The 19,363-nt window shown below is 33.3% G+C and overlaps 1 protein-coding gene across 1 annotated transcript; it reads left to right on the top strand.

Moving 5' to 3' along the window:
- The first annotated feature begins 10,667 nt into the window (after positions 1 to 10,667).
- Positions 10,668 to 15,763, top strand: Cog8 (conserved oligomeric Golgi complex subunit 8). Its single transcript, XM_075296190.1, has 6 exons — positions 10,668 to 10,820; positions 10,905 to 11,377; positions 11,848 to 12,014; positions 12,091 to 12,137; positions 14,600 to 14,775; positions 14,834 to 15,763. The coding sequence occupies exons 1-6, from the start codon at positions 10,766 to 10,768 to the stop codon at positions 15,614 to 15,616; spliced, it is 1,701 nt and encodes a 566-aa protein (XP_075152305.1). The 5' UTR covers positions 10,668 to 10,765; the 3' UTR covers positions 15,617 to 15,763.
- The last annotated feature ends 3,600 nt before the right edge of the window (positions 15,764 to 19,363 follow it).

Consider the following 19,363-nt stretch of genomic DNA (forward strand, 5'->3'; position numbering starts at 1 on the left):
ATCAAAATTTTTTGTATTCTTATATGTTATGATCCCTATGTTTATATAAAAGTTGACTCCCATGATTATATAAAATTAGGTTAGGTTAACATAACATTAGATTAGCTGGCAATTTGGTCTGAGGCAGATGAACCCTCTTCTCAAAAAATTTTCTTTACAATTTTCAAGAGAGTTACACTGAGAAACTGCGGATGTTTATTTCCATAGTCACAGCACTACACAGTTGTCCGATGAGCAAGACACTTGTCTCTGGTACTGCACCACTCTCCGCATTATTAATAGAAAACTTGAAGCTCGCGCAATATTTCGGACTACATCAATATCTATGTTAAGTCCAAATGGTTGAAATCAAAAAAGTATGTTGACCTATACTTAAGGATTTTGTTATTGATTCCGATTCAATGATAAGATATCAATCATTGGCGGAGCTAAGGAATTTCATTAGGAATGACTTTAGACCCTCCAGAATATTTATCGGTAAATTTTTGTTTAGTCGTTACATCTTTTAATTCGAACATTACTATCATGTATTTATGCCACTTGATATTAGGAAGAGATTGGATTTTTCATTACTAATGTCTTCAGTTAATTATTGTATTGAAGTAGTATCAGGTGCAAATTTGACCTGCTGTAGTAGGCTACAACGAATTGTGAATATGATTGTCCGGCTTGTCTTCTCTTTACGGCGCAATGATCACACTTCGGAAAGTGTATTAGAGTTTCTATGAGTGCCTTTTCCCATATATGTTGAGCATAAAGTTTTGATGTTGTTTATAGACTAGTAAATACGGGTTCTTCACCTCTGTTCCGAAGCCGCTTTATTTTTTCAAGGTTTTCCCTCGTTTTAATACGGCTGTTTGTGATCGATCTTTTACAGTGCGTGTCGTGAATTTGGAATCATCTTCCGCTTCATTTAAGAAAGTTTCCTTATTCAACTAAAGAATCTTCTCGAAGACATGAAGAGAGAATTCTTTGATAATTCTTTTAAATTTATATTTTTATACCCTCCACCATAGGATGGGGGTATATTAACTTTGTCATTCCGTTTGTAACACATCGAAATATTGCTCTAAGACCCCATAAAGTATATATATTCTGGGTCGTGATGAAATTCTGAGTCGATCTGAGCATGTCCGTTCGTCCGTCCGTCTGTTGAAATCACGCTAACTTCCGAAGGAAACAAGCTATCGACTTGAAACTTGGCACAAGTAGTTGTTATTGGTGTAGGTCGGATGGTATTGCAAATGGGCCATATCGGTCCACTTTTACGTATAGCCCCCATATAAACGGACCCCCAAATTTGGCTTTCAGACCCTCTAAGAGAAGCAAATTTCATCCGATCCGGCTGAAATTTGGTACATGGTGTTGGTATATGGTCTCTAACAACCATGCAAAAATTGGTCCACATCGGTCCATAATTATATATAGCCCCCATATAAACCGATCCCCCGATTTGGCTTTCGGAGCCTCTAAGAGAAACAAATTTCATCCGATCCGGCTGAAATTTGGTACATGGTGTTGGTATATGGTCTCTAACAACCATGCAAAAATTGGTCCACATCGGTTCATAATTATATATAGTCCCCATATAAACCGATCCCCAGATTTGACCTCCGGAGCCTCGTGGAAGAGCAAAATTCAACCGAGTCGATTGAAATTTGGTATGTGTTGTTAGTATATGGCCTCAAACACCCATGCAAACATTGGTCGAAATTGGTCCATAATTATATATAGCCCCCATATAAACCGATCCCCAGATTTGACCTCCGGAGCTTCGTGGAAGAGCAAAATTCATCCGATTCGGTTGAAAGTTGGTACGTGAATTTAGTACATGATATTTAACAACCATGTACGTACCGTGCAAATGTCCATATCGATTCGTAATTATTTGTAGACTTAACTATACATAACTTTTTTGTCTAATATATACCACGTATGGACTAACTCACAATGTAGAAAACGATGTTAAGAAGTTTTAAGATACCACAACCCAATTAATGCGATTGTGGATGACAGTCTTTCGTAGAAGTTTCTACGCAATCCATGGTGGAGGGTACATAAGATTCGGCCTGGCCGAACTTACGGCCGTATATACTTGTTTTCATGTAAATTCTAATATTTATACCCTTCACCACTACTGTGGTACAGGGTATAATAAGTTTGTATACATATAGCGATGTCTGTCTGTCAGCCCGTCAGTCCGTCTGTTTGTATATGTAATTTTTGTGCAAATTACATCTCGCAGTTCAAGTACGATCATCCTCAAATTTGGCAAAGAGTTTTACATTGGCTCAAAGACAATCGTTATTGATTTTGAAAAAAAATCGGTTCAGATTTAGATGTAGCTGCCATATATATTTATCACCGATCTGGTCATAATTGACGTATTTATCAACGTATTTTTCTTAAAATTTCGGATAACCAAATGTTTTGCGGCTTTCGTAAAATATGCAAAATATCATCCAAATCGATTCCGATTTAGATATAGCTCCCATATATATATATATTTCGTGCGATTTGGACTTATATGGCCTCAAAAGCCAGAGTTTTATCCTGATTTGCTTCAAATTTTGCACAAGGAGTACGTTTAATAGTATCGGTAAGTGTGCCAAATTTGGTTGAAATTGGTTCAGATTTAGATATAGCTCTCATATACATCTTTCGCCCGATTTACACTCATATGACCACAGAGGCCAAAGTTATTCTCCCATTTACGTGAAATTTTGCAGAGATAGCAGAACTATTATTCTAACTATTGCTCAAAATCAGGTCAAATTTAGATATAGCTACCATATACATGTACGCCGGAGTTGGGGAAATATGGTATAATATTTCATATTTTAAACCCATTTTCAATGTGAGTTTCCTCCAATTTACTCGACAGTTTCCACAGAGAACACATTTAATATGCTATTTAAGTGTGTCAGGTTTGATCTAATTTGGTTGATTTAGATAATGCGTCCATATATTTGTTCTTCCGGTTTATACAAATACGGGCGAAAATATCCCCATGCACAGAAAAAACATGTTTGTACATGGTTGCCGTATCCATTTAATGCTTATCTAGAGTAGGTAATTGTCGCGAAAACCATGTATTTTGTCTTTGTAAAAATAACTTTCGAGCAGAGAAAAATATATGTTGGCAATAAGCATTTAAATGGTTCCCAAATGCTGCAAACATGTTCTATTATTTAAATGATAGAATTTGAGACCATTACATGGTCGGGAAAATCATGTACCTTACCATTCACTTTGTTTACTTTTTTGCAAAGAAAAAAGTATTTTTATAGGTTACGTAGAGACATGTCTAGAACCATTACATGGCCATAAAGACCATGTACATTGTTTTCGTGACCATTTAATTTTTTAATTTTGTTGCAGCGAAAATGATTTTACAAAAACATTGAGCAGGTACACACGATTTTCATTTTGCGCGTCAGTCGTGTGTTGATTGTTTCTTGGAATGGACGGAGAATACGGATTTACTCTGTTTTGTGTTAATTTATTTATTCAGATGTGGCACGTGGTTTTATGTGAACACAAAAAAAGAAAGTGTAATTGAAAAAAATGTACCTGTTTTTAGTTCTGCATTTTGAAATATCGATGGCCTCATTCTAGACTACGCTAAGTCGACTTAGCATGTTTTGTTTTTTTATTCGGATTGATGTGCATTGCATCCTGTCAACATTTGGAATTTGTTGTTCGGTCTAAAGTGGTCTAAGTCATTTTTAGCCATGTTCTATTATCACTATTTTAAGTTCATACATGCTAAAAAAAATTTTAAAAAATATGATCTTAAGACCGAAAATAAGGGAATTTCTATCTTAAACGGATTTTGAGAAATTTCAAAAAACAAAACTTTGAACTTGTTTCCTGTAAAATTCACTTTTTAGACTTAGCGCACTTTGGAATGTAGACATCGATATAGTATAATTTATTTTTATTTGCAGTTACATGATGTTTTTTTTGGTACATTTAATGGGCACGAAGTAAATATGGAATGATTACTTATTGTTGAAATTGAACCAAAATAGAGTGTGTAAAAATATATGATGTTTGCTTGCACGACATTATAAATACAAATAAACAATGAATTAGTTTATAAATAAATAAAAACAAATAAATAAAGCTAATTTTGTGTTTTCTTTTCTCAAGTGGCGTCCTTTTTTCGACGACGAAAAAAGTTTTTTCATAAAGATCAAAACATTTTAGGTTGTGACCATGTTCTTTTAACTGGAAGAAAAACATTTTTGACGAATACCATAACATTTTAGATCGTGACTATTGTCTTTTAATGGAAATAAAATTCTTTTTATCAATATAATAATATTTTAGATGAGGACAATTTTATTTTTCTTAGAACCATGTTCATTGAGCCAACATGGTTGCAGGTGAAAATGTTACATGGTCGCCGTAAAAATAACTCATATCATATTATTTTGCTCTTCGAATATGATTGTGACAATCATGTTTCTTCTCTGCGTGCACATTTTACACAAAATTCTGTGATGACTTTCCACAGAACGGTCAAGTTTTAACAAAGCTCAGACTTGGCCAAATAATATATCACAACCCACAATTGGCCAAACATCTTGGCGAGATCTAACCAATATCCTTGTAAAATCGCCACTGCTAAGTAGCAAAAATTATAAAAATTAGTCAAATTGTCCTATAATTTATTTTCCCCAAATTTTTTTACTAACATTTTATTTCCTCCCGTGGCGTTTAAATTTAAATTTAGATTGAAATTTTAAATCTAGAGATATTTTAGAAGTACAAAAAATTGTCTCCAAATCGGTTAAGATAAAATATTTGTATATGAGAATATAAACTTCATAATAATAATTTGAAGCAGTTGAGATGTTAACACAAATTTTGGTCTACATACACGCTCACAAAAAATCGCTTCTGTAACATATACTCCCAAACATATTTTGCTTCAAGCATATATATTTTTGGTATTGCCCAAACATTTATATGTTTGATATCTTCCAATATATAATATGTTTGAAAGCATATTGGTCTAAACAATATATGTTTGGGTAGTCTAATTTCCAAACATTTTGTATTTTTGCATCCAAATTCAATAATGTTGTCTTCCAAAAAACAATATGTTATTATGTGAACATATAATATGTTTGCACCCAAAAATATTATATGCTTAAAAAAATTCTCCCAAACAATATTGTGCTCAAAATTTTATTTATTTATTTATATATTTACAATCATAATGAATTATGAAAATAAACAGGTAATATAGGTGCTAACAACATAGGTTTTCGACCTGAATGCTCAAAATTTTGTTTCTGCCCAATTGTATATTCCCCCACATCTTTCTCACCTCCACGAGATTTTTTAGTTCTTAGCACCTTTTTCTGTAATACAAACATTGTAGAAGAAATTATTCAATTGTATGATTTTTTTTATTTTAATTTTACCTTTTGCCGGACGGGGATTCGAACAGCGGACCACACAGTTTGTAAGGATCAAAGAAGTAGCTGATCAATTGCCCAAGGAAAAATAAAATGTTAATTTTGTAATAACAAGCAACAACCACCAACTTAATTCAATATCGCTCCCTGTTAAATAGCGCTCCAAGCTACTAAACACATATATGTTTATAGGCTATTTCTAAATTAATATATGTTTGCATCCAAGCATATTATATTTACAAACATTTTATGTCCCAAACATAATATGTTCTAACATATTAACATATATGTCCCAAACATGTTATGCTAGTTTATGAACATTATATGCTTGCACTCAAAAATATTGTGTTTAAAAATTTGTGTTCCAAACATATAATGTTTATAGCCAAACATATGAAAAACAGTCTTTTTCATCCGTGTAGGGGTGAAGGGTATAATATAGTCGGCCTCGCTCGACTTTAGACTTTACTTACTTGTTTTATTTTATATATATTTATTTGCTTAATTGTTATTAAATTCTTATTGATTTTTTAAATATTTTTTCTTAATACTCCTGTTATTTTAGTTAGTTTATCACTGCATAAATCTGTAATATATTGTTAATAGGGCCAGGTTTGGATTTGTATATATTACTTTGGAGAATAATAAATGAAAAAATGAAATGAAATCAACTAAAAGTCCGGTTTTCTAAAACCGAAAAAAAAATCCCTACTAAAAATGTGTTTTTTTGATCACTCTAGTACTGACATCGGATCGGATGTGATTTGCTTTTCCAGGAGGCTCAAAAAGGATCGATTTATATGGGGCTATATATCGACCAATATTTGCATAGTTCTTAGAGATCATATACTGACGTCGCGCACCAAATTTCATCTATGCGTTACAAAACTATGATGGAGGATATAAATAACAATAACAGATTAATATGAGTTATATAAAAATAAATTAATTCAAATTAAACATAATTACATAAAATTGAATAAAAGGTATCATACTAAAAATACAATACATCAAACATTAACATTAACAATAAAATAAATTAAAATGAATTACATTAAGTTAAGTTGAATTAAATTAAATTAATTAAGCTTAACTAATTCTTCCCTTCTTCTTGCTTCCCAACAATTTTTCAAAGTGTAATAGTTATTTTTTTCCTACTGTAAAGATAAAAACCATTTACAATAAATGTTCTACTTTCACCAAATGCAACATCACTGGCAAACATTTGCAGCAACCAATAACAATATCATTTAACATATGAATTACAACAACAACACAACATGCGACTGCAATTTTGTACTAACAATGTTAGTGTCAGCCCCCATCAACATCATCATAGTCGCTGTTAGACACCACCATCTTACAAATCGACACATAGATTTGAAAATCAATAGACGATAAAGTAGCATGGGGATTGTAAAAAATATTAAAAATTTGACACTCGTTGCTTTGTTTTTAATTAAAAAACACGACTTTTTTCAAATGTAAAAATGTTCGCCTATATCGTTTTAAATATTTACTGGCAAAGATTTTGATTATTGCGTTAATTTCATTGGCTGGAAATATTTATTAAAAACTGTACTGAAATAATAAAATTTATTATCTAAATTCCAATTGTATACCCAAATTTTACAGTGAATTGAGGACCAAGCTGCTATAGTAGACCGAGGTATATGATTCGTTGCTTACTTTCCGTTCGCTAAATGGTTGTTCAACTAATCATGAAGTGAGGTTTTCCATTAGAAGACAACTTCTCGTAGCATATTTTTAGGTGTTACTGAAATATTCACTGTATTTCTCTCAAACTTTATGATTTGAAAAGATGTCCAAGAAGTTAGAATTGAATTTTCGAATTTCGAAAATTTGAAAGTTGTGCTGAATCGTCCCAATAAAGACAAACGTTTGAAAAATGCTAAATTTCAACAAATTTTTGAAACATTTTTTGAAAGCATTAGGGTAATATTCAAGTTGAGAAAATCGCGTTCTCAACCAAAACAGACATTACCGCCAACAGAAAAATTCAACTCATTAGTAAACATTTCTCAACTATAATCTTCAAATTGAAATTCATCGCCACTCAATAATTTCTCAAATAAGTTTCCATTAACGGTGTTGCAAATATTTGTCGACCAAAATTTGTATAAAAACTAACCCCACATCGAACTGAAGGTCAACACCAAAATTCTTGGGATTTTACATATTTCATTCAGTTAAAAAATAATAACAATATCAAAAATAAGCGGAATAATAGACTATAATAACAATTAATAATGTAATTATTTCATTATACATACCTATCTCATACGTATCAATAAATAAAAACATTACTTGTAAACATTTTTATATGGAAATCGTATTCCTCCAGAATACTCGTATTGGTGTCACAAATTATATCAAAATTCATTACTACGCGGGAAATTTAGGAAGCGCGCCGGCCTGAATATGAGAATACATTTTCAGCAATAGGACTTCACAAAATGATAAATTAAACTGCTGGTGGGATGATTAAACTGACGATGTAATACACATTTAATGGATAATTAGGAGATATGGAAAGAGATAAAGTTTATATTGGATACACTTTGAATGATTTCTGAACACTTTCCCTTGCCGATAAGTGAGCATATTTTTTCATCGATCAGCTCCTGAACGCTTCCAAAAATGTGTCATCGAAAGATATTAGTTTTCTGCAAATAAATATGAATTTAGTGACTTCTTTAAAGTTTTCATTTCGTTTTGACTTACCTATTATAAGCTATTGGGAGCAATTTCAATTAATATCCAAACAATTTCCATATTTTTATATTTCTTCCAACTGACCACGAACTTCGTGGCACAATGCTTGAATTTAGTATTGGGATTATGTATTTCTTTACGATAATCGCATTGTTAACGTTGTCTACGAAAAAAATTGTTTGCACTAACGTTTGGGTCATTCTGCAAGTAATCATTGAGAATTGTTGTTAAAGTTGCTTTGCGCTTGGCAACCCTGCCACGAAAAGCAGTGTAATGAAAGTATAGCACAAACAGCTTGCAAAATTTAAAATTGTTTTCTACTTTAGTCATTGTTTTTGTTTTTGATTTCAGCTTAAAACCATGCATTGACTAAACTACAAGTGTAGCTTAACCAACAGAGGAAATGAATGTTTGTCAAATTTATTTGGGCAAAGCCCTATAGATTGCAAGATGGTTGGATGGACGCACGTTTCGGAATTACCACATTCCTCATCAGCATCCTCTACTTGCAGCAAAACTATCAACCAATTATCAGAATAAATTCAGGCAGTTCACTAAACCCAAAAGTGAACCACACTTGAACCTTCCGAAAAAAGGTTTTACATGATAGCCGGCCTATGCCGAAATAAATTCGTACAAACATATCTCTTTTCCTTTGCCACCGTCAAATCATCGATTTGAGTGCAAATATTGCAGAATTATGTCAAAAAAAAGCGATTTGGAATAACTGCGAAAACACCTCTGCTTTATGTTGATATCTTTATCCGTTCAAAAATTGCAGAATTATGTCCAAAAAAGCGATTTGGAACAACTGTGCGACTACCGAATAGCTTGGTTGTTATCTTGTCTTAACGATGCGATTCATCGTTAAAATTAAATACAGAGCCCCACTACTGGTTATGCATCCAAAAATGGGTCGTAAGCGTAGCGTAGCGTGTCAGCTGTTTGTTTTTGATATGCGACAGCCCATACAAACGATTACACTAGTTTACAAAATATTTTTTTTTCATGTACTTTTGATGAGATGTGACTTTTCTTACGTATTTTGATCTGCTGATTTCGAAATTTTTAAAATTTTTGTTTTTTTTTTTGTTTGTTTATGGAACAGTTATTGAGATATGCTCTTTTTTCACTAAACAAATTATATATCGAGTTAGAAATGTCCGATTATATACTTGATGATACTTAAATGAAAGGTTCAATACCTTTCATTTAAGTATGACGAATAATCGTGTATAATGGGATTTGTGAAAAGTAAATGGTTCAAAAATATTCATGTAAAAAGTCAAAAGGTAAATTTTCAAAAAAAAAAAACAATCATGTTTTTTCTCTCCATGGTCGTATAGATGATACTCTAACGTAAGTAAGTATAAAATGACAAAGTTATAAGCAATTGAGTGAACAAATCCGATGTAAAATCATGCACATATGAGCAACTCACCGATACAAAAATGCCACTAGGCTACACAACTTACCACTCAAAGTTACTATATTAAAGAATAGCACGAGTTCAATTATTAGGAGACTTTTTAGATACATTTACAGTCAGTGTGTTTATTAGGGCAGCCATTCGGGATTAGTGCTGTCTCCCAGGATTAATCCCGAATCTCCAATTTATTAATAAATAATGCCAAAAAGTTACAAATTGAAATTAGTTTTTCGGGATCCCGAAAAATCCTGGCCCTGGATAGTTATATATATAATTTATTTAAATAAAATCGATAATGAAGTGCTGAAAACATAGTTATTTCGCTTAAAATTGTAAAAGGTATATTGGTGAACCATTTTTGACACTCCAAATGGAATAAAGTGATTGTTTTTTTTCAGATATTTTGCGGACACGCTGCCTCCATCGAGGCTGGCTCGTATACGCTGCAACATGTAACTTGCCACTTGTAAATCTACATCATTATATTATTAATGAAAAAATTATGTTAAATGTGTTGTGATAGTGGTATAAATGTTATATTTATAAGAATTTATAAATGTTTAATCAAATCAATAAACATCTAAACAATCGCGTTTTGCTTGACCACAATGATTCTTTTACAACTATCTTAAAATGCACTTTTTCTGATTGTTTGAAGGGGCTCTTATTGGCGTCGTTCTAAATTTTTTAAAAAAGACATCTAATAATTACACTCATGCGATACTTGGGGTGGTAGAACTTCTCAATAGTGAGGGCGCTTTTCCCACGAATTTTGGATGTCGTTTACGATTGTTTTCGACGTGGTGGGGATTCTCAGAAGCGCCGTCAAATTCAAAAAATGCTGGCATGGTTTTATCAAATTTTTTGAAATTTCAATTTATTTAGTATTTCTTCATGTGTATTTTGCATTTTTTTTGTTTTCAATTGTCGTGTAGGCAAAAAAGTACTGTATACATTAATCAGTATGATTTCGTCTGCCGACGTGATTGTGATTATACGCTAAATCGCATTTTTAGATGAATGTCAAGATAGCATGTCACACACAGGTTTGAAAACCTCTACATTGATGACACTATTTTGCCAGCTGATTTTGTTTATACTTTCGTGGCAGTTCATCAATTTTGTTTGGAAGAAATTTTATTAAAAACAGGATTCAATTAACTATAAAATGGACTTGGAAAATGAAAGAATGTTAAAGCTAATCTTCCCAAATGGGGTGCCAGGTAGGTGATTATAATAAATATTTATATAATATATAATAATAATAAATAACTAATATATATGTATGTTGTAAAATGCCTTCATAGAAAATCTTGTTGACAATCACGAGCTCTTCAATTATCTGAACACATTGGGAAACTATAAAGTGGACCAGTTAAAGAAAGAACAAACTCGCCTTGCAGAAGAAACAAAACACATTGTGGAACAGACACAAGATTTAGCAATTTCCAATTACAAAACTTTTATAAAGACGGCAGAAAATTCTCGTTCCATTTATAAAGAATTTCAAAAGGCTGAATCCCAAGTAAGCACTGTGGCGGAAAAACTACCACAGCTCAGTGAGAAGTGTGAAGCATTCCTACAACAATCGGTGGACATAAATGAACAAAGAAGATTGAATTCAATAACATTGAAGAAAAATGCCCAATTGTTGGAAATACTTGAGTTGCCTCAATTAATGGAAAGATGTATACGTGAAGGCCGCTATGAACAAGCTTTGGAATTGGCGGCATATGTTCAAAAGATGGGTGAAAATCAAGGCCACATACTAGTTGTAAAGGTAAGTGTTGGTATGTATCCAAACTAGTAGGGTAACATCGTAAAGGCCACGGTATCACTTAAATCTGAAAACTATAAATTTATAAAAAAAAAAATAAAGCAAACTCATTATTATAATTATTATTGCTAAAACTCAAATGAATTTAAGGAACTACGTCGTTTCTCGAATACAAACATCTTTTTATTACTTAAAATAGTCTTACGCACACAAAAACCAGCAGCAATTGCCATACTGCTTTTCAAAGTTATTTGTTCTCCATAAATGACTGAAAAATCAGCAATTGTTCTTAATTTGAAACCCATACTTATACTAAATTTATTTTTATAAAAATGGATTTCACTATGTACTATGGAGTGGTAATTCAATCAGGTATAAAAAAAGGACTGAATAGTCTAAGTGAGCCTGAAACTAAATAAGGCTGCCACTTTAACATTTAACCTAACCTAGCTATTAAAATCTTGTATTTTCAGAGCATCGTAAACTCAGTGGAATCTTTGTGGCATACAATGTTGGTTCAATTAGTTGCTCAATTGCGTACCGATTTGCAATTGCCTAAATGTTTACAAATTGTTGGGTATTTGCGACGCATGCAAGCATTTGGTACTAACGAATTAAGATTGAAATTCTTACAGGCAAGGTAATTTCTTATATATTTACTTATTGTTTTCAAGAGATATTAAAAAATAGCAAATAATAATTTTATATAATTTCAGAGACACTTGGCTTACTGCCTCATTAAAATCAATACCTATTGATGATGGTGAGTTTATATATGTATAACAATAATAATACTTTCTATTTTGGGATTGATCAAGTGAATGTATATTCAGAAATAGATTTCGAAATAATTTACTCCTTTGATTAAAATTGATAGGAATTGTAAAATGTTGCCTCTACAAACTTAAAGTTAAGGTCAACTTCAAGTTTATGCAAAATCCCCTTATAGTGTTTTGTTTTGTATTATCCAAGGTTGGACGACGTCTTTAACATATTAGAAATGTTCTTTTCGACATTTTTAAAAATTTGTTTCGACTTTTGTTTCTATGATCCTGATTTTAATAGCCAAGTCAGAACAGCATGATCTATTATGCGTGATACCACTAAGAGCAGCTTTTGTACTAAGAAATGTCATCAGCATTACTGAGAGGTGAAAATATCATCGAAAGATTTAATAAAGTTCAGTGACCATTAAAATTCAACCCATAAAGGCGGACATGCTAACAAGTGTATCACGTTAGCCCCCACCAACCGACATAAATCGAGCTGAGATTCTCTTCTCTAGACGACCGTTTTGATCATTTGCGGATTTTGGTCAATACCAATTTTTTTTTTGTCAATTTTGGCAATCATAATTAGTTTAATGCGTTTTGAACAATATAAAATTCATCGATCTTATGAGTTAATATCGAAAAATTAAGTAATCGTGGTACTGAAGCCAGGAAGCGCACAGGACGATCTCCCTTCTCTCTGCTCAGTAAGCAAGACTTGCGACAATACTCCTTCCGTATCTAGTGTAAGTCATAACCACGCCATTCTGCGCGATCTGTAATATCTTCTATATCAAACTGTTGATGGCTATAAGGCTTATGCGGAACTGTATTCATGGCATACGGCCGCTAACTGCATAAGGCTGACATATCACTAATATTTTTCCAAGTAAAATTTTAATTAAGCGTGAAAAACATTCAATTACGATATTAATTAATTCAATTAAAAATCAATCACATAAATTAATAAAACCATGTGAATTCTTGATTGGATCAATTGATTTTTTTGTTGGTGGTGTAAAGGTGTGAAGTGTTGTCGTCCAAAGCTTCGTTATAGGTTTCGTTAACTTGTATCCAAATCGAGGAACTCTGCGACTAAGACGGGATGCGTCCAGAGTGATCTGTAGATGAGTCTAGTAGGGGAAAATTAACTAGTGACGTGTGGCATGTGACACTTGGTTACAGATGGAAATCGCGGAAAAACACTGTTCAATGTGAGCCCGAGAATTTTGGGGTACTTTGAAGCAAGTGTTGTTATGCCGTCGACTATTACATTAACCTGTCTGGTTGCTTCTGCCATCCATGTAATGAATAGTGACGCTGAGGATATGATGGCTGAAATGATTCTTGTGATCATTTCTGTGATTGAAATAATTACAACAAAAAATCAATTGGATTGATTAATTTCGTGGTTGAACTCAAAAAGTATTTTTTCTGTGTACTTTACTTGTCTTTACCGTTATTTCTGCACTGTGAAATGTACGCTCGGAGCCATCACTGAATTATCCCCAAGAATAACTTCTGTCATTCAGACCAAGACTTTTCCTGTGGAAGTAACCGTGGTGAAATGGTTAGCATGCCCGCCTTGCATGCAAAGAGTTATGGATTCAGTCCCATCTTTGATCTCAGTAATGAGAGAGGACTCGGCTATAAGAAGAAATTTCTTTGTCATAGAGCTAATCATAGAATGAGTGGGTCTGTCTGTTCTTGGAGTGAGTCTGTCCACCGTCCGCGGACACATGAAGTTCCAAGGCAGGTTTATAGTTTTGGCCCATATAGTCAATAGTCAAAAAGTCGATTAATTCATAAGTTGATTGTCGAAATCCGTATAACTATTATTAACATTTTAGGTAATTTGTAATTTTATATTTGTTTTGTTCTAATGAAACTAATGGTTTTGTTGGTAATTGTGTATTTATTTTCTACGGGAAATAGAGAAATATATAAATTCAATAAGTTCCGCAGGAAACCCATCGTATTTGGGTATATATTTTGTTTTAATTTTAGAAAACATCTAGATACTGCTGCTATTAGTCGCTGCTTAAAAACAAGTTGCATCAAAGATTGTTATACTCTGGCTTCGACTTTGACATTATAGAAAAAATGATTACTTTCGAAAAACAGACTATTTAAGTTGTGCGCCATCTATGTGTGAGAAGTGGCAACACATTCGAAGTAACAAGGTTGATGTATTGACTACATATTTAAATTGTTCGAATATCGAAATTACAAATGCTTCTTTTGCTTCTACTTACTGGTAGATGGCAGCTTTCGATGTACTTAAATTTGATGTAATTCAACAATGTTAACAGAAGAGAGGGAAATAGAAATAAATATTAATTGTAATTGATGGAAATAATTATTATGAAGAGATCCTAAAACTGCTACACTATGCTAAATTAAAATTGAAACAGATTCTATAGAATTTTCATTAATATTTATTTTTATTTTACAGCACAACAACATTTAACGAAAACTATTGAGTTAACTCGAGTGAACCTCTTCAATATAATAACACAATATCGAGCTATATTTCCTGAAGAAGAAAATTTCGAAACCGAAAGCGATAAACCATTACATGGTGTCAGTTGTAATGGTGAACGTCTATTTCAAAGTTGGCTACACGAAAAAGTAAGAAAAATTCATTTTATTTTATTTTAGATGAACTATTAATATACCTCTTTTGCAGATTACAGATTTCTTGAAAACCCTAGAGATGGATTTACAGCGTGGCATAACTTCGTTTGACACTGTTCTTGGTCAATGTATGTACTTCGGCTTGTCTTTTAGTCGTGTTGGTGCCGATTTTCGAGCTCTGATGGCACCCATTTTCGTAAGAGTTATAAAAGAGAAATTCCTCAAGAGTATTTCCATCGTTAATGAAAATTTTGAAAGGGAATTGGAAAAGTATACACTTATAAATAAGATAACAGTACACTCTCGAAACATATCTGCTGCTGCAACCCAAGGTGACAATGAGATCGAGTCATATGCACCACCTGAAACTTTATTGGATTTTCATCCTTTGGCTTCACTGTGTAATGGTTATTTGAATGCGCTTAATGATTTACGCCTATGTGCTCCAACTGCTTTGGCCAACGATGTGGGTCTTGCATTACAACAATCTTTGGAAATGGTTGCCAGACGAATATTAGCTTTCTACAGACAAGAGCAACAGGCTTTTACCACAAATGAGCGTGAAACTTTCTCCAAACTATGCTATTGTTTTGCTCACGAAATGATTCCCTATTTACAACGCTGTATTCATGCCATATTTCCTCCCACAACATTGTGTAATCAATTGGGTGTGAACTTGAATGCTCTTGAAAATATGAGAATAACTTATTTGCAACCAAAGGATATTTTAGAGCCTTTGAAGCATTTGGTACCTAATAAAGTTGAGGTAAATGTGAAGACGGAAGCTCCAGCTAAAATTGAGCAGACAAATGTAGCAGTTACGGCGGAAGGCTAATATTAGAAATGTTGGTTATATTACCAGGGATATGTGCATAATTCCAATTCTTATAAATATTTCTTTATATCATGTTTAAAATTATTATGTTAAAAATGTATTATGTATTAAAATAAACGTATAAGCAAAATTTACAGATGATGTAAATGTTGTCATGTTTACTATAAGCCTTGTAGATAAAGTCTCATAGTTTTACATGTTGTTACATGGCGTGTCGTTTCTGTACCAACGAGATATCATCAATATATTTTCAATTAATATTTTAGTTGTGAACAAGATACAAAAAGTCAACAAATAAATAAAGACAAAGATTAATTTTGAAGAAATTTTCAGAATTTTTTTCATGTAAATATGTTATACCCATTTGTAATTGGAATCACTTCGGAAATATATGGCGCTTTATCTAAATCTGAACCGATTTAGATAAAATTCGACACAGTTAGAATGTATATTTTTTTCTGTGTAAAATAAAATCAATTGCAGTAAAATTCCGTTAAATTTTCTGTGGGGGTAAAATATGAAATTTTCTACCATATTTTCCCAAATCAGGCGTATATATATATTGGCAGCTGAACTGATTTTTTCCAAAATCAATAGCAATTGTCTTTGCTCCGAAAAACGACCCTATGCCAAATTTGAGAACGATCGGACTTAAACTGCGACCAGTACTTTGCACACAGAAATACATGAACAGACAGACCGACAGACGGACACAGCTAAATCGACACAGAATTCAATTCTAAGACGATCGGTATACTAAATGACGGGTCTTTGACTTTTCCTTCTTGGAATGGGTCGTTACATAAAATGCACAAACTCTGTACCACAGTAGTGGTGAAGGGTATAAAAATGTACAAAAATCAGACTTAAACATACCTAGACAATTAATTTATAATAAAGCAACTAAACGTAGATCCACACTTGTTCATATATTCGCAGCAAAAAAACTTTTCTAAATGCATAACTTTAAAAGCACTTCCAAAAATGTCCTCACAAAGATGCCCATTATTTTAACTACACAGGAGTTCTTTTCATTTATTTTTTTACAACTCGATTTTTTTTCATATTTTTAAGGCGTTAGAATGCACTAAAAGAATAATATATATATTTTTTATTATTTATATATTTACAATCATTATTTACAATGCACTATGGGCGGAAATTGAAAATTTGCGGCAAAAATTATTTATAATCAATCTTGTATCTCCAAAAATGTATATGGATATTTCTTATCAAAATCAAATTTTACCAACAATAAAAGAGTCAATCCCCCTTATTCCAGGTGGTGTGGTCGAAATTGTAATTCCACTTGGATTACTATAGAATATACTCATATATGGAGTTTAATTTATATTTGATTATTTTTCTTGTTGAATTTGGAAAAAAATTGGATCAAAGTTAGATATAGCCCCCATATATATGTATCGCCCGATTTCGACAAATGAGATCACACTGCGCTTATTTACTACCCGATTGTCTTCAAATTTAACACGAAGTAATTTTTTGTAGTACCCCTAAAGTGTGCAAGATTCCATCAAATTCGATTCAGATATAGCTCCCATATATATGTAACAGGTTGGCTGATAAGTCCCCGGTTTGACACATAGATGGCGTTGCTAGTATTAAATGCATATTATTTTTATATAGTACAAACCTTCAAATGATTCGTGTCAAAATTTGACGTCTGTAAGTCAATTAGTTTGTGAGATAGAGCGTCTTTTGTGAAGCAACTTTTATTATTGTGAAAAAAAAAAATGGAAAAAGGAATTCTTGTTTTGATAAAATAATGTTTTCTGGAGGGATAAAATACGGTGGAAGCAAAAACTTGGCTTGATAATGAGTTTCCGGACTCTGCCCCAGGGAAATCATCAATAATTGATTGTTATGCAAAATTCAAGCGTGGTGAAATGGTGAAAATGAAACGCCCGAAAGAGGTGGTTACCGACGAAAACATCAAAAAAATCCACAAAACGATTTTGAATGACAGTAAAAAGAAATTGATCGAGATATCGGAGGCCTTAAAGATATCAATGAAACGTGTTGGTCATATCATTCATCAATATTTGGATATGCGGAAGCTCTGTGCAAAATGGGTGCCGCGAGCTCACATTTGACCAAAACCAACAACGTGTTGATGATTCTGAGGTGTTTGCAGCTGTTAACTCGTAATACACCCGAGTTTTTCCGTCGATATGTCACAATGGATGAAACATGGCTCCATCACTACACTCCTGAGTCCAATCGACAGTCGGCTGAGTGGACAGCGACCGGTGAACCGTCTCCGAAGCGTGGAAAGACTCAAAAGTCCGCTGGCAAAGTAATGGCCTCTGGTTTTGGGATGGCGTTATTGGAGCGTTTGAAGGTCGAAATCGCGGCAAAACGGCCCCTTTTGAAGAAGAAAAAAGTTGTTCCACCAAGACAACGCACCGTGCCACAAGTCATTGAGAACGACGGCAAAAATTCATGAATTGGGCTTCCAGATCTGGCCCCAGCGACTTTTTCTTGTTCTCACACCTCAAAAGGATGCTCGCAGGAAAAAAATTTGGGTGCAATGAAGAGGTGATTGCCGAAACTGAGGAAGGAGTACCGAAGGAGTACTACCAAAATGGTATCAAAAAATTGGAAGGTCGTTATAATCGTTGTATCGCTCTTGAAAGGAACTATGTTGAATAATAAAAACGAATTTTGACAAAAAAATGTGTTTTTCTTTGTTAGACCGGGGACTTATCAGCCAACCTGTTATGTATATCCCGATTTTCCGAAATTTAATTATAAAACCCTTATTTATTAACCGATCTTACTAATCTTTTATGTTTTCAGCCAAAATAAGAATAATTCGCTATTTGTACCCTTCACCACTACTGTGGTACAGGGTATAATAAGTTTTTGTGCGCAAAGTACAGGTCGCAGTTTAATTCCGATCGTCCTCAAATTTGGCATAGGGTCGTTTTTTGAGACAAAGACAATCGCTATTGATTTTGGAAAAAATCGGTTCAGATTTAGATACAGCTGCCATATATATTTATCCCCGATCTGGTCATAATTGGCGTGTTTATCAACCGATGTTCTTCAAATTCAGTACATCCAAATATTTTTTATTTCTACCCCTTGTGTAAAATTTCACGTAAATCGGATTACAACTTTGAACTCTGCGGTCATATGAGTGAAAATCGTTGGAAAGATATATATGGGAGCTATATATAAATCTGAACCGATTTCAACCAAATTTGAGATGCATGTTAATTCTACTCCCTGTGCAAAATTTAAAGCAATAAGTGCATATAGGGCGAAAGATATATATGGGAGCTATATATAAATCTGAACCGATTTCATTTGGCATGTATAGTTACAATTTTAATTCTACTAATTGTGCAAAATTTAAAGCAAATTAGGGCGAAATTCTGGCTTTTGGGACCATATGAGTGCATGGACCGCCGCCCATAGCACCGGAGGAGAGAGACCTCCCACGACAGACAGAGGTAGTTTTGGCCCAACTACGATCAGGCAAGTGCAGCCGCCTCAATTCATACTTATCAGTGATTGATAGCAGCGTAGCTGACGTGTGTCCCATCGGTAATCAAGGGCCACATGACACTCGTCACCTTTTTGCTTGCCCAGCTAAGCCTACCCGTCTCACTACCAGATCACTCTGGACACACCCCATCCTTGTCGCAGAGTTCCTTGATCTGGCTACCAGCTGAACTACACAAGCATAGAACAAAATTGATGAAACTACATTAAAAACTG

The sequence above is a fragment of the Haematobia irritans genome, chromosome 2 (genome assembly GCF_050003625.1).
Source record: "Haematobia irritans isolate KBUSLIRL chromosome 2, ASM5000362v1, whole genome shotgun sequence".
Taxonomy (NCBI): Eukaryota; Metazoa; Arthropoda; class Insecta; order Diptera; family Muscidae; genus Haematobia; species Haematobia irritans.